Below are 15,526 nucleotides of genomic sequence, written 5' to 3' on the forward strand. Positions count from 1 at the left end.
GGCTATGACAATAGAACAGTGCTGTCAAGAGTCCCTTTCCAGTCAGCATAGGAAATATTGCAACGCACCATGACAAACTACCTGAGCTGCGCTGTCATGAGCCACTTACCAGTGAGCACAGAATATTGTCTACTACGTGTATATACAGAGTGGACACTGATACATAAATCCACTAACGGCTGAAGAGGAGGGGGATCTGAGGGGTAAATAAATACATAGCAGCAGGGGCAATTAGTCATTAGTTTACCACTATTACTGCATTTTGTCCTAGTTCGAATATTAAAGGGGTATTCTCATCTCAAACATCTGTGGAATCTGCACAGGAAACGTCATAAATGTCTGATAGGAGCAGGTCCCAGTGTAAAGAGACTGAATCCTGCGGCTGGACTTTTGTTCTAAATCTTCAGTTCCTTTGTTTTTGTCTGAGCCTCTGGATGTCTTCTCTAAGATTCTGACCCCGTTCTTGCAATCTCTTATTAATGGATGGTGTGGGGTGAATGGAGTTTTCCTCAAGAAATGGATGGAACGCCATTAGTAAAGCTCGCTCTGTGCAGTCGTGTGAACACTTGGATTTCTGTAGCTTTCATGTACTGCAGCAGTGGGATCCGCACTTTACATTGTTTTCTTCTGAGACGTTTGCAGCACGACATGCGCTCCGCTCCTCAAGGCCCCGCTTAGTGAGCGCCAGCATGGCTAGAGCTGGATCCAACACCTTCCTACATTGTCCATTCTGTTTTGTTTCTCAACCATGATTTAGTGTATTACAATGATCAATAAATATAACGGATAAGTAATATAACCCGCCAATCGTATAAACTTCCACCAAACCATGGTCCACCTTATACAATTGGCGTCTAAAGGATGATGCGTATTCCCGGAAGCCGTGTATACCTGTGGCACGCGCTCAAAGTGTATAACTGAGGAAATGGGCGCATATTGGAAAAGGACATATTGCCCATCATTTGGATTTTTACACCGGCTTCCTTGTTGAGACTAGATGAGAGGCACCATTTATAAAACGGGTGTATTACTCTCATCGCGGTGCACGTTGTTTCCCGTCAACCCCACGCATGCGGGATCAAAATTTCACTAGCGCCGCCGCCATATTAGAAAAACGCCAAAGACCGGGGACAGCTGAATGATAATTTATTCCAAAAATATATTAAAGCTGTAGGCCCACACATTTATAGAAAGTGCCTCCTCTTGGGAACAGTGCGCACCAACGTAAAGGGTCACACTTGGCCAAATGACCTCTACGGACTCTAGTGACCCCTTTGCAGGACCCAAAAGATCAAAAGGCGTTTTATTGCAGGGCGAAAATAACATTGCAGTTGATATATCAGAAGTCTGGATGAATGGGCATCAGGGTGCTGAGACTCCCACCGTTGCTGAAACGAAGGTGCAGAAGCACTCCGCTGGGAGCTCAGCGCCTTAAGCGATGATCGGCGCTCCCTGTCCGCCTTAAAATATGAAGGCAATCCTAAAAGAACTAGACTGGATTTTTCGATTTTACAAGGTCTGAATATAGATTTTAAAGGAACAGTGTCACCAAAAATTTTTTTTTTTATATCCGTTTGATTTTAGTGTTTTATTAAAAACTTTTATATTTATTTGTGTGTTTTGTGTTTTTACTTTTTTTTATTTTTTCACTTTTTCTACCCTATGGGGGCTGCCATTTTTTTTTTCCATTTCTGTATGTGTCGATTAACGACACATACAGACATGGAATACGGCAGCCACAGTCCCATAGTGAATGCGAACGGGGCCCGTTCCATCCACTATGGTGTACGCCGTCTGTGTGGGAACGGCGCATGCGCCGCTCCCACACAGTCCAAGTTGAACTGCGCGCCGTCCGGCGCCATTTTCCTGTGGACCGGAAGTCGCGGCCGGACAGTAAGATTACTACTTCCGGTCGCAGCTTCCGGACTTGTGCACTTGGAGCAGCGGCAGCAGACGGAGCGGACGGACCGGAGGGAGCGGTGGCGGCTGGAGCAGGTAAGTGATTTCTATGTATGTTCGTGTGTTACTGTGTGTTTACTACTGTATGTAAACCTACTACACTGTGTGTTAGCTCAAAAAATGGCGACACACAGTGTAGGAGGTTAGACCTTTCAATCCCCTCGTTTCTCCCGGCACTAGCCAGGATAAAGGAGGGGGGATTCTCAGAGCTCACTAGAGCGAGTGAGTTTTTTCCAATTTTGCAGCATAAAGCAATGTGGTTGCTTTACCACATGCAATGCTGCAATTTTGGGAATTGCTCCATCTAGTGACCAGCACAGGGAAATGTTATAAATTAGAATCTAATTTATAATATTTCCTGACTCGTGAAAAAAATAAAAAAAATGAGAACAATGTTTAATCACCTATACACTAATTGTTTAACTAAAAAAAAAAATACATTTTTTGCTGGCAACACATTCCCTTTAAGGTTGGATGCTTTGTACGTGAGTATGGAATATCCTGTCTGCTTAGGAGATTGTTTAATATGTTTTTTTGTTTTTTTTTAAACTTTTCACGATATAGGGTTGTTATAAACACAATGGGAAGATACACCACTATCGAGACATGTTCGTTCTCTCCATGGTGGTGATACTCGGCTACTGAAATTTTGGGGTATATCTTTGGTCAGGATGGGCCCACGTTCGGGCAACCTTGATCGTAAATTATTGCAGGAAGAGGCCAGATGGATCTATCGCCTTAACACTTTGAGTCCTGCTGGACTCAATGAGGGCTTCAACTTTGCAGCCTTTATTTAATGAATATACTTTCCATGATTCTAAAAAATATTACTACTTACCACAAAAAAATCGGATAATATGCATGTGGATGACCATTATAAATCCTTTATTCTCTTGAGACCGCATGACCGAGTAGTTCTGACTACCCTAAGCTTTTTATTATACATTGAAATTGCGCGCCATGCAGATATATATATTTGTGTTCATGTACAGTATTAACTTCTTGCCACCTTCTGTTGACAATGGTGTCCATCTGCTGTCACGTCCCCAAGAACGGCCCCATATGTACCTATGAGGAGATACGGTGCAATTGCACACGGGGGGGGGGGGCGGACACTAGTCCTAGCCCCACCGTGATGCCTCCCATGTTTGTCAGAGGGGATGGGTGGCTGTGTCCCCTCCCCTCGACGTATTTGACTTATCAAAAATTTCAATAAACTTTGCACACTTGTGCATTAAATATCTGACCGCCTATTTTTATGTAGTGCTGCTAGATATAAACAACATATAATATATTGCAAATACGATCTATGATTAAATCTGACGGGGGAATGCACGGGGGGCGTATATATGTAACGGCTCCGCTGTTAGTCCCTCTTAATTGGCTGCCTCTGGCGTCCGTCAGAGGGGGAGGGAACTATGTCCCTCCCCTCTGTGTAGCATTGGACGGAGGCACAGTGCTCCTCTTATTGGTCTTCGGTAAATGCAATTGCACACGGGGGGCGGACACAAGTCCCCACCGTGATGCCTCCTATGTCTGTCAGAGGGGATGGGTGACTGTGTCCCTCCCCTTTAAGTATCTGACCCATCGAAGGGCCTCAATGAATCTGTCATAATTGTGCAGTATAAACCTGGCCGCCTATCCTATATGGTGCTGCCAGATATAAACAATGTATAACGTATTGCAAATACGATCAGTGATGAAGTCTGACATGGGGAATGCAAGGGGGGCGGACACATGTTGCGGCTCTGCCGTTGGTCCCTTCTGATTGGCTGCCTCTGGCGTCCGTCAGAGGGGGTGGGAACTATGTCTCTCCCCTTTGTGTAACATTGGACGGAGGCGTAATGCTTCTCTCATTTGGTCTTCGGTGTTAGGCCACCGATTGGCCTGCTGAGATGTCGATCAGGCCGTCTTGGGGGCCTGGCCACAATGATGGCATACAATTGGCTGGCATGATTTTCTCAGCTGTTCTTCCCGGACAGCTTAAAATAGCCCAGTATTTTCGGCGCAATGTCATTAAGCCCCTGAACCCCTGAGGACGCTGTATAGCACAGCGAAACATGTCGGGGGGGGGGGGGGGGCTCTGATACTACCAATTTTTAATCTAATATGTGCCTCCGTTGCTCTCCACATATGTCAGGTGTTCGCTGGTCTGCAGCCACGAGCAACACAATACAATATACACATGTGGTTTAATGTGCGCAGTCAGTTCTAACCTAAACGGAGGTGATGTTATTCATGTTATTCATTTTAATCAATCAGTGTAGTCAGTCTTTTGCTCTATAGTGGCATAATAAAACTTTTTTTTTTTTTTTGTTCATTTATCTAGTTATTGGCAGTTGGATTTAACCCCTTAAGGACACGGCCAATTTTGGCCTTGAGGACAGAGCAATTTATTTTACATTTCCCTCTTTGCATCCCGACGCTCATAACGCTTTTATTTTTTGTACGACGTAGTTGTATGAGACTTTGTTTTTTGCGGGACGAGTTGTACTTTATGTAGGTACCATTTTTTGGTACAAATACATTATCGTTTAATTTCTATACATTTTTAATTAGATTAAAATGCAGAAAAAAAAGCAGTTGTGCAGCAGTTTTAATATTTTATTTTTTTTACACCATACACCGATCATCATAAATAATGTTATAGATTTGTTGTACAGGTTGTTACGGTCGTGGCGATACCAAATATGTCTATATTATTTCATGTTTTGGGACTTATATTTAAAAAAGTTGATATATTATAAAAAATGTGTGTTTCTGTGTATTTTATTTACTTTTTATTTACCATTATTTTTTTTTTTTTACATTCATTTCATTTTTTTTTTTAATCCCAGAAAGGGATTTATCATTTTGATTTTGTAACTGCAATGTACCGGCATAGATCTATATGCCAGTACATTAGCCTGTTACTGATCGTACACAGGCAGTTATTAGGGCATAACTCAGTATGCCCTAACAGGAAATATGTTCAGACAGCCCTGGGGTCCTTCAATGGACCCTGGGCTGTCTGGCCATATGAGTTGTGGGCTTTGATCGCGTCACAGTTATTTTCTGTGACGCGATCAATGTGCAGTCCCCTCTCCTTGAACGCCGCGATCAGCTGTCATCGCGGCGTTCAAAGGGTTAACAGCGGAGAGAAGATGTTTCTCTCCTCTCCGCTGTCAGAGCGGGGCCGTGGCTGTGTATTACAGCCGTTGCCCCGCTCTCGATCGCACGCACAGACGCGCGCAGGGACGGCTGTCACACAGGACGAGTATGCTCGTCCTCATGCGCGAAGTGCTCGCCGCTCAGGAACAGCATACTCGTCCTGTGTCGGCAACCAGTTAAAGGAATTATTCTGCTTGTAGCAATTTATAAACACAATCCAATTCCTATTTTTTTTTTTTTCACGGACTTGAATACTTGTGTACGCATTGTCATTTTATGAGGACTCGCTATGGAGGAGGAAGCCCCCTACAAGCCAAAATGTGGATCAATGAGATGGTATTACTAGATATCTATGATCTCGTGACACAGAACAAAAAAAATGAATGTTTAGTTACTCTTTTTAAATGACGTGACCTTCTGAAGGATAACGGTAGAATCTTCAGTTCTGAAATATTCTTAACATTATGTCCCAACAAATGGCAATGTTGGACAGAAGCCGGGGGACCATTGGAGGAGGGGATCCTACAATTGCACGGTGCAGCAAGGGAAACTACACCGAACCTGCTGAACACTGAGCCACAGGCTGCACTGGTGTCTATGAGAAGATTTTCTCTGCCTAAAATCTAAGTACACTTCACAGACCTAATGTACTGATGTGATATATGGAGGAGATAACCGAATCGTGTTTATAGGTTTAGATACTTATTGCTTGATCACTATGATTTTTCCTCATCCATCTATATATTTTTCTTTGCAGTTTTGAACTTGACCTTGATTGATCTTCCGGGTATCACCAAGGTGCCTGTTGGTGACCAACCCCAAGACATAGAATACCAGATCAAGGACATGATTCTGCAGTTCATCACTCGGGAGAGCTGCCTCATCCTGGCCGTAACCCCCGCCAATAGTGACCTGGCAAACTCCGATGCATTGAAAATGTCAAAAGAGGTGGATCCACAAGGTAAGAAGACGGCAAATATTCTTACTGTGGTGTTTTCACTATTCATTGGCCATGATGGTGCGCACCCTGTAAGACTGGCAGTAAAAATCTATAGTACCGGGCAATAAAATCCCACCGCTATTTTTATTATTTCGTTCTTATGTTTCTCTGTATTCAAGGTTTAAGAACTATTGGTGTTATCACCAAGTTGGATTTAATGGACGAAGGCACAGATGCCAGAGACATCCTGGAGAACAAACTGCTGCCATTAAGGAGAGGTAAAGCCCTGCACTGTGGCTCTTATATTCTTGTACATAGGGGGCAGTATTGTAGTAGTTATATTCTTGTATATAGGGGGCAGTATTATAGTAGTTATATTCTTGTATATAGGGGCAGTATTGTAGTAGTTATATTCTTGTATATAGGGGGCAGTATTATAGTAGTTATATTCTTGTATATAGGAGCCGTATTATAGTAGTTATATTCTTGTATATAGGAGCCGTATTATAGTAGTTATAGTCTTGTATATAGGGGGCAGTATTATAGTAGTTATATTCTTGTATATAGGGGGCAGTATTATAGTAGTTATATTCTTGTATATAGGGGGCAGTATTGTAGTAGTTATATTCTTGTATATAGGGGGCAGTATTATAGTAGTTATATTCTTGTATATAGGAGCCGTATTATAGTAGTTATATTCTTGTATATAGGAGCCGTATTATAGTAGTTATATTCTTGTATATAGGGGGCAGTATTATAGTAGTTATATTCTTGTATATAGGAGCAGTATTATAGTAGTTATATTCTTGTACATAGGGGCAGTATTATAGTATTTATATTCTTGTATATAGGAGCAGTATTATAGTAGTTATATTCTTGTATATAGGGGCAGTATTATAGTAGTTATATTCTTGTACATAGGGGCAGTAATATAGTAGTTATATTCTTGTATATAGGGGCAGTATTATAGTAGCTATATTCCTGTACATAGGGGGCAGTATTGTAGTAGTTATATTCTTGTATATAGGGGGCAGTATTATAGTAGTTATGTTCTTTTATATAGGGGGCAGTATTATAGTAGTTATACTCTTGTATATAGGGGCAGTATTATAGTAGTTATATTCTTGTATATAGGGGGCAGTATTGTAGTAGTTATATTCTTGTATATAGGGGCAGTATTATAGTAGTTATATTCCTGTATATAGGGGGCAGTATTATAGTCGTTATATTCCTGTACATAGGGGGCAGTATTGTAGTAGTTATATTCTTGTATATAGGGGGCAGTATTATAGTAGTTATATTCTTGTTTATAGGGGGCAGTATTATAGTAGTTATATTCTTGTATATAGAGGGCAGTATTATAGTAGTTATATTGTTGTATATAGGAGCAGTATTATAGTAGTTTATATTCTTGTATATAGGGGCAGTATTATAGTCGTTATATTCTTGTATATAGGGGGCAGTATTATAGTAGTTATATTCTTGTATATAGGGGGCAGTATTATAGTAGTTATATGCTTGTATATATAGGGAGCAGTATTATAGTAGTTATATTCTTGTATATAGGAGCAGTATTATAGTAGTTATATTCTTGTATATAGGGAGCAGTATTATAGTGGTTACATTCTTGTATATAGGCGTTGCTATTATAGTCGTTCTATTGTATATAGGGGTGCTATTATAGTCGTTATATTCTTGTACATAGTAGCAGCATTATAGTAGTTATATTCTTGTATATAGGGGCAGTATTATAGCAGTTATATTCTTGTATATTGGGGCAGTATTATAGCAGTTATATTCTTGTACATAGGGGGCAGTATTATAGTAGTTATATTCTTGTATATAGAGGCAGTATTATAGTAGTAATATTCTTGTATATAGGAGGCAGTATTATAGTAGTTATATTCTTGTATATAGGAGGCAGTATTATAGTAATTATATTCTTGTACATAGGGGGCAGTATTATAGTAGTTATATTCTTGTATATAGGTGGCAGTATTATAGTAGTTATATTCTTGTACATAGGTGGCAGTATTATAGTAGTTATATTCTTGTATATAGGGGGCAGTATTATAGTAGTTATATTCTTGTTCATAGAGAGGCAGTATTATAGTAGTTATATTCTTGTATATAGGGGGCAGTATTATAGTAATTATATTCTTGTATATAGGGGGCAGTATTATAGTAGTTATATTCTTGTATATAGAGGGCAGTATTATAGTAGTTATATTCTTGTATATAGGGGCAGTATTATAGTAGTTATATTCTTGTATATAGGAGGCAGTATTCTAGTAATTATATTCTTGTACATAGGGGGCAGTATTATAGTAATTATATTCTTATACTTGTTATATTCGTGTTCTTTGATTCTTAGAACATGGCCACAAGCCACAGAGAGTTGGGGGTTCTTAAAGAGTAAAACCGATCTTTCTATAGATTGTCTATTTTCGGCTGAGAATCCATCTGGAGTAAAGCTGGTGATGGACAGAAGTTGAGGGGCAGACATACCATTGGTGCTAACTGCAGTTGCATAGGGGCCCAGTAGGTATGAGTGCCCACTGTCACCTTTAAAAACGCTTTGTATTGGATTCCATGTAAGGCTAATGACAGTGACTCACAATTATTGGTGATTTGTTAGAGAGACATAAGGGCGCCGTGTTCTATGAGCTACTGGAGAGTAAGGAGTCCGCATATTGTTCTTGTATGGGCGCCCTTTGCTGTCTTTTCTTGCCTTTGCATAAGATGGTTGTTTGACTTCCGGGAGCGGGGCATCGTGGATGGCCGCTTTTAGCAGGAGCTCCTCTGTGGCCTGATTTTCCATCCAGGCTGAATCTTGGCCATCCTGACTCGGGGGACATTGCGGGCGATTCTCCTGACACGGGGGGTTCGGAGGTACCCCAGAGTGGCTCCTATTTTGTTTACCCCGGAGCCGTGGGCGGTGGAACACCGATTGAAGAGAGCGCGAGGGTCCCTGACGCCGTCCCGCTATCGGACGCTGACACCCGGCCGTAGACTAGCTCTGGACGAGGGATCCCTCCCGGCCAGGGGAGAGAGTGAGACCCGACATCTGGAGCGGTCTCGCTGTGGGCACCAGTCTTACCTGGAGCTCCGGCTGAAGGGGTGCTGGATCATCCCGGCGGCCATTTTGGGAGTGGCAAGACACGGCCTGACTGGCGCTGGGCTGCACACGCATCGGAAGGCCGGTAAGGAGAGCGGAGGGTTCAACTCCTGAGTGAGGAGGGTGAACCGCACTGTGATCCCCCGTTTGCCCATTACTGCACCCCACCGAGAACTGCTGGCCTAGCGAGGGAAGCTCCCGGCCGCCATCTTGCGTGTGGCTAATCCCGCGAGAGGACGCACCCCGGCCGCCATCTTGCAGATGGCACCAACAGACCCGACGACTGCTGTTGTCTGAAGCGACACGGAATGCTACGGCCTGAGGAGGAATCGAGAGGAGCAGTGACACAATCCCCAGGTGAGGAGTGCAGTCTCCCACATAGCCGGTCTGTGACCCCGGTCGCCATTTTGTGCAGGGCGACACCCGCCTGAGAGCACTCGGCCGCCATCTTGCTGGTGGCATTACTGGGCCTGACGCCCGTTATTACTGGCTGGGGAACTGCAGACACGTCGCAAGGACGGGGGAGAAAAGCCGGTGTACCCCCAGGTGAGAGGAAACACTTACTGGATATATTGGTCCTACTCAGACCTGGACCCTGTGAAGCTGGGCCGCAATTTTGCCGTAGTATTGTCTGGGGGACGGCCGTTGTCCCCGAATCAGCGAAACGGTCCTCTGTGAAATACAAGGCGCATAACTCCGCCATTCTCCTTTTAAGAGACACTTCCTGAACAACAAACTCACCAGCCTAATTGTGCCTTTCCTTAGCCAGGAACTATTCAAAGTGACTCTCCTAATCCTGTGGAATACGTGGGCTTATGTCAACATTGTATAACGAATCTGGGATTTATTAAGCTTCAGAGACTTCCCTTTGACTCGCCTTAGTTTGCTTCACCGTTTACGCGGGACATTGTTTGCTGAACCCACTATGCTTTCGTTTTACAGACCCCTCCAAACCCCTGCACATGCTGATGGATCTGTAAAGATGTAAAGTGCTGTGGGCTACTTTCCTCCTATTAGCCTCTGCTGCCTATATAATCTCTCTTGCTATCCCCCTGTCAGGGGAACGTGACATGGACAAATATTTGACGAAAGCTTTGAGAGATCAACCTACCCGCTCTTGTTCTGCCCGGATGCCCGGGATAACCCCGTCCTCCAAAATGCAGAAATCCAAAAACCACATGAAGGGGGATAAGCCGACTCCCAGATCCTCTTCCAATAGAGGTTCTGGTTCTCAAAATCAGTTCTCCCCAGAACTTCTTCCTGATGACGATGTCACGCCACCCAGACTAACCCCACAAAACAGTCCTTCGCATGACTCGGAAACTGACGCACTTCAGGCGACCTTAGTGGCACAGGAGGTCTCCAAACTTCTGCTGCCTCTCTTCGACAAGCGGCTGGATATCTTGCATACCCCCATAAACTCTGCACTGGCGCAAATCACGTCGAACTCACAAAAAATTGCTGACATGGAAACACGGTTTACCACAGCAGAAGACTATCTCCACAATGGAGGTTGCCCTATGACAAAGTCAAGCTACATCCCAAGCCCTGAGAGACCAGCTGGATGACCTAGAAAATAGGGATCGGCGCAGCAACTTACGCTTCGTGGGTATCCCTGAAAACGTGACAAACGACCAGCTACTGGACTACATCACCAAAGATATACCCACAGCCCTCAACATTGACCTTGGACGCGACCCCTTCATGATTGAGAGAGTTCATAGGCTGGGACCACCCAGAACCAGGGGGAATGTGGGAGACAATAGGCCGCGTCCAGTAATTGCCAAGTATCTTCATTGGGTGATAAAATAAATAGTCTTGAGAGCATACAGGCAGCAGGGGGACCTCCACCTGAATAATTCCAAAATCCTGATTTTCCAAGATTACTCGGCGACGGTCGCTCAGAAGAGAAAAGCCTTTGCTCCAGTTTGCCGATTGTTGTACGAACAGAACACCCGATTTCAGCTCCTCTTCCCGGCCAAGCTGAAAGTGCAAATGGGGAACCGTACGCTGATGTTTGAAGATCCGGTCCTGGCCCGCAGAGACCTCCATCTGGAAAGGCGGGATGAAGGATAGTGACTACCATTCGAGAAGAAAAGTTGGCCCTCCTACTTATGGACATGTGGTTATTTCGCTTAGTCGAATTAAAGCACAACCTGCGGCAGTTGTGTTCATAGCAGAACACCAGTTACTTGCAAATGCCGCTACAATTTCTGTTACTATGTTTTTTTTGTGTTACTCATGCTCGCTCATGTATTTTATCCTTTTTCAGGTGGCGGGAGGCGTGACTCCCGTTTTGTAATGGCATCAGGGGGAAGGGGCTGTACTCACGGCTCGCTGGGACCGTGGGGTGCAGCATCTGGCTTTCACTACCTTTGATCCGAATCTACCACCTCGACACAGGATGAGTACCCCAAACACACTACACCCTGACACTTTTTGCACTCGCCCACATATTAAATTCCTTTCCTGGAATGTAGCGGGATTGAACACGCCCCTGAAGAGATAAAAAGTGCTTAATCATCTCAAAAGACTCTCCCCTGACATTATTTTTCTTCAGGAGACTCATTGGAGATCAGGCACGCAGAGCAAATTGAAGGCCCCGTGGCTAGCAGATTGCCTTTCTGCCTCACATTCTTCCTCTTCGCGGAGGGTTGCGACACTTTTTCAGAAGCGACAGTCAATACACGGTAGAGAACTCAATAGCGGACCCTCAGGGCAGATACCTAATACTACAGGTGTTGATAGCCGGGATAGCATGTTTACTGGTGAACATTTATGCCCCTAATCACGACCAACAAAGCTTTTTCCCAGACGTTCTCCAAATCATAACGAGCTTTCCCGACTGTCGCTTAATAATTGGAGGCGACTTCAATCTTGTACAATGCCCCACATTAGACAGGTCCCCTTCTACACCCCAGTCCCAGGTAGCGACCGCCTCCCTCACTCTTCTCATTGACTCCCTCAATGTGTGCGATCCCTGGAGGTTGATGGATTCTGGGGCGAGAGAATACACGTGTCGCTCTGTAACCCATAAAACATTCTCCCGTATTGACCACTTTCTGATATCCCCCCCCCCTGTTTGAGGCACATTACTCATCACGTATACATCCAATCACCATATCGGACCATGCCCATGCTCCAATTACAATGTCATTATCCTTATCCCCATCCAATGTGAGAACCAGAATTTGGAGATTTCCTGCGTATATGTCAGATTCTGATGACTTTAACTCCTTAACGCCGAAGGACGGATATATCCGTCCTCTGCAGCTTCTAGTTCGCGCAGGAGGATGGATATATCCGTCCTGTGATCGCGCGGGTACTGCCAGTGTACCCACGTGATCAGCGGCAGGAGCACGGCTGTTATACACAGCCTGGCTCCTGCTGCAACTGCCGGAATCGAAGCGCGCGCCGATTCCGGCAGTTTAACCCATTAAATGCCGCTGTCAATAGTGACAGCGGCATCTAATGTGTTTGACAGAGGGAGGGAGCTCCCTCTGTCACCCGATCGGCGCCCCCGCAAACAAATCGCGGGTCGCTGTCGGGTTTCCATGACAGCCGGGGGTCTAACAAAGACCCCCAGGTCTGCCTTCAGCATCTGCCTGTTAGACGATGCCGGAGGCATGACCTAATAGGTTGCCTGTCAGTTTTAGACTGACAGGCAATAATGCTTTGGTATACTAAGTATACCAAAGCATTATATATGCGATCGGCACATTGCATAGTGAAGTCCCCTGGTGGGACTAAAAAAAAAAATGTAAAACAGTTAGTTTGTGAAAAAAATAAAAAAATAATTACAGTCAAAGTCAAATAAAACTACTTTTTTGGCCCAAAAAGTGGTTTTATTTAGTAAAACTGTCAAAACAAATTACACACACATATATGGTATCCCCGCGATCGTAACAACTTGACCAATAAAATGAACACATTAATTAAACCGCCGGATGAACGGCGTCCAAAGAAAACGCAAAAAACGTCAAAATTCTCTCTTTTCTCCCATTCCCCCCATAAAAAATAAAATAAAAGTTAATCTATAAGTCCTATGTACCCCAAAATAGTACTAATAAAAACTACACATTGTCCCGCAAAAATCAAGCCCACGTACGGCCACATCGACGGAAAAATAAAAACGTTACGTCTCTTGGAATGCGGCGATGCAAAAACAAGTAATTTTTTTCTAAAAGGGTTTTTATTGTGCAAACGTAGGAAAACCTATAAAACCTTTACATATTTGGTATCCCCGTAATCATGCCGACCCGTAGAATAAAGTTAACATGTTATTTACGCTGCATAGTAAACGGCGTAAATTTATAACGTGAAAATTAATGCTGGAATAGCTGCTTATTTTCAATTCTCTCCTAAAATAAAGTTAATAAAAGTTAATCAATATATTATATGCATCCAAAAATGGTACAATTACAAAATACAACTCGTCCCGCAAAAAACGAGCCCTTATACGGCTATGTCGACGGAATTAAAAAAAAGTTACGACTCTTGGAATGCGACCGTGAAAAAACAAAAAATAATCCTTGGTCATTAACGTGCAAAATGGCCCGGTCATTAAGGGGTTAAACAGTATCTCCAAACATATTGGAGTCAATTCTTGGACGACCAACATCTCTCATACTGATGATTCCCCCTTGTTGTGGGCGACTTCCAAGGCTGTAATGAGAGGTCATGTCATCAGTTATCTGTCCCGTAGGCGGAAAACGAGAAGGGAACACTTTGACGCCTTACACAAGGCATTACTGACCGCTCAGCGCACATATGCGGCAGATTCTTCTGCGTATAACCAAAATGTTTATCAGACGGCAAAGCATCTCTTGGACACTTTTTTCTCCATGATGAATCCCATTGGCAGGTAAAAAAACAGACCATAAATTTTATAGATGGGGGAATAGAACTGGAAAACTACTCGCCGCCCTAACTAAGCAAAGACGTCCATTCAAACCCATTTTATCTCTGCAGCACCCTACCACCGGCTCTCTCGTCACCAACTCCTCTGATATATATCGCAGATCTTCTCTGACTATTATGAAGACCTTTACAGAGCGGCCCCAGCATCCCTCCCAGATATCAATACATTTCTGGACACCATAATATTGCCCACCATATCTGAAGCTCAGCAATCTTTGCTGAATTCAGACATCCAGGAGGAGGAAGTGAGACGAGCTATCTCTCTGATCTCCAACGGCAAAACACCGGGGACAGACGGGTTCCCTGCGGAATATTATAAAATCCTGGCTCCCCAAATTCCCACTCTCACTAATTTATTTAACGACGCCTTCATACGCCAGATACCCATTGACCGATTCACGGAGTCTCGCACAGTTCTCTTACCAAAGCCAAATAAAGATCCGTCTCTGGCCCAATCTTATAGACCAATTTCACTACTCAATCAAGACGACAAATTATTGGCAAGAATATTGGCTGATAGACTCCAGGTTGTTCTCCCCGACCTTTTATGCGAAGCTCAAATGGGTTTCACGCAAGGCAGGACTAGCATCAAGAATATAAGATCAGCTGTTACTGCCACAGTCATGGCGCAGGAGCGAGATCAACCGGTTAACATGCTGATGAGCCTTGACGCTGAGAAGGCCTTCGACACTGTGGCCTGGCCTTTTCTCGATGAGGTAATGGAGCGAACAAACCTTGGACTGACTATTACTCAATTCCTGCAATCCCTTCGTGTTGGATGTGCGACCAGTGTGACGGTCAATGCGCATAACACGGCTCCAATAGATATATTTAGGGGCACTAAACAGGGTTGTCCCCTATCCCCCCTCCTTTTTAATCTCGCCCTGGACCCCCTCTTGCGTCATCTCTCCCAGACATCTACTTTTCGGAGCATCACATTACGTAATATAGAATTAAAAGTGGCCGCTTTTGCTGACGATATTTTGTTAGCAGTATCTAACCCCAAGCAGGTTCTAGACCCTCTTTTGAGTGAATTGGAGGGGGTGGGGCGACTGTCCGGTTACACTCTGGACCTGGATAAGACAGAAGCGATGTTATTGAAAGGCCCCTCCGCACCCCTGTGGTCACGCAAATTCCCATTTAACTGGAACTCTCAGGCCCTCACATATCTAGGAGTCCGAATCACGAAACGCCCGTCCGCACTTTATAGCACCAACATATCCCACTATATAACGGAGCTGGAGAAGACGCTCCTCTCCTGGAAACACTTTACACTCTCTTATCTGGGCAGGGCTAATCTACTCAAAATGACAGAATTCCCACGCCTATTGTACCTCTTCCACACTCTCCCAATTTACCTCACACCCAAAGATGAGCGCAGAATTAACTATCTTTATAGAACCTTTATCTGGGGCGGGAAAAGATCCAGAATAGCCTAT

The 15,526-nt window shown here is 44.0% G+C and overlaps 1 protein-coding gene across 3 annotated transcripts in view; it reads left to right on the top strand.

The window, feature by feature from the left end:
• The window catches only part of DNM2 (dynamin 2), a 104,803-nt gene that overhangs the window by 27,508 nt on the left and 61,769 nt on the right, over positions 1-15,526 (top strand). For all 3 annotated transcript variants that reach the window (XM_075859000.1, XM_075858998.1, XM_075858999.1), the window contains exons 4-5: positions 5,867-6,070; positions 6,229-6,327. In XM_075859000.1, coding sequence (XP_075715115.1) covers positions 5,867-6,070; positions 6,229-6,327 — 303 coding nt within the window. The remainder of the gene's footprint in view (positions 1-5,866; positions 6,071-6,228; positions 6,328-15,526) is intronic.

Source organism: Rhinoderma darwinii, chromosome 3 (assembly GCF_050947455.1).
Source record: "Rhinoderma darwinii isolate aRhiDar2 chromosome 3, aRhiDar2.hap1, whole genome shotgun sequence".
Lineage (NCBI taxonomy): Eukaryota > Metazoa > Chordata > Amphibia > Anura > Rhinodermatidae > Rhinoderma > Rhinoderma darwinii.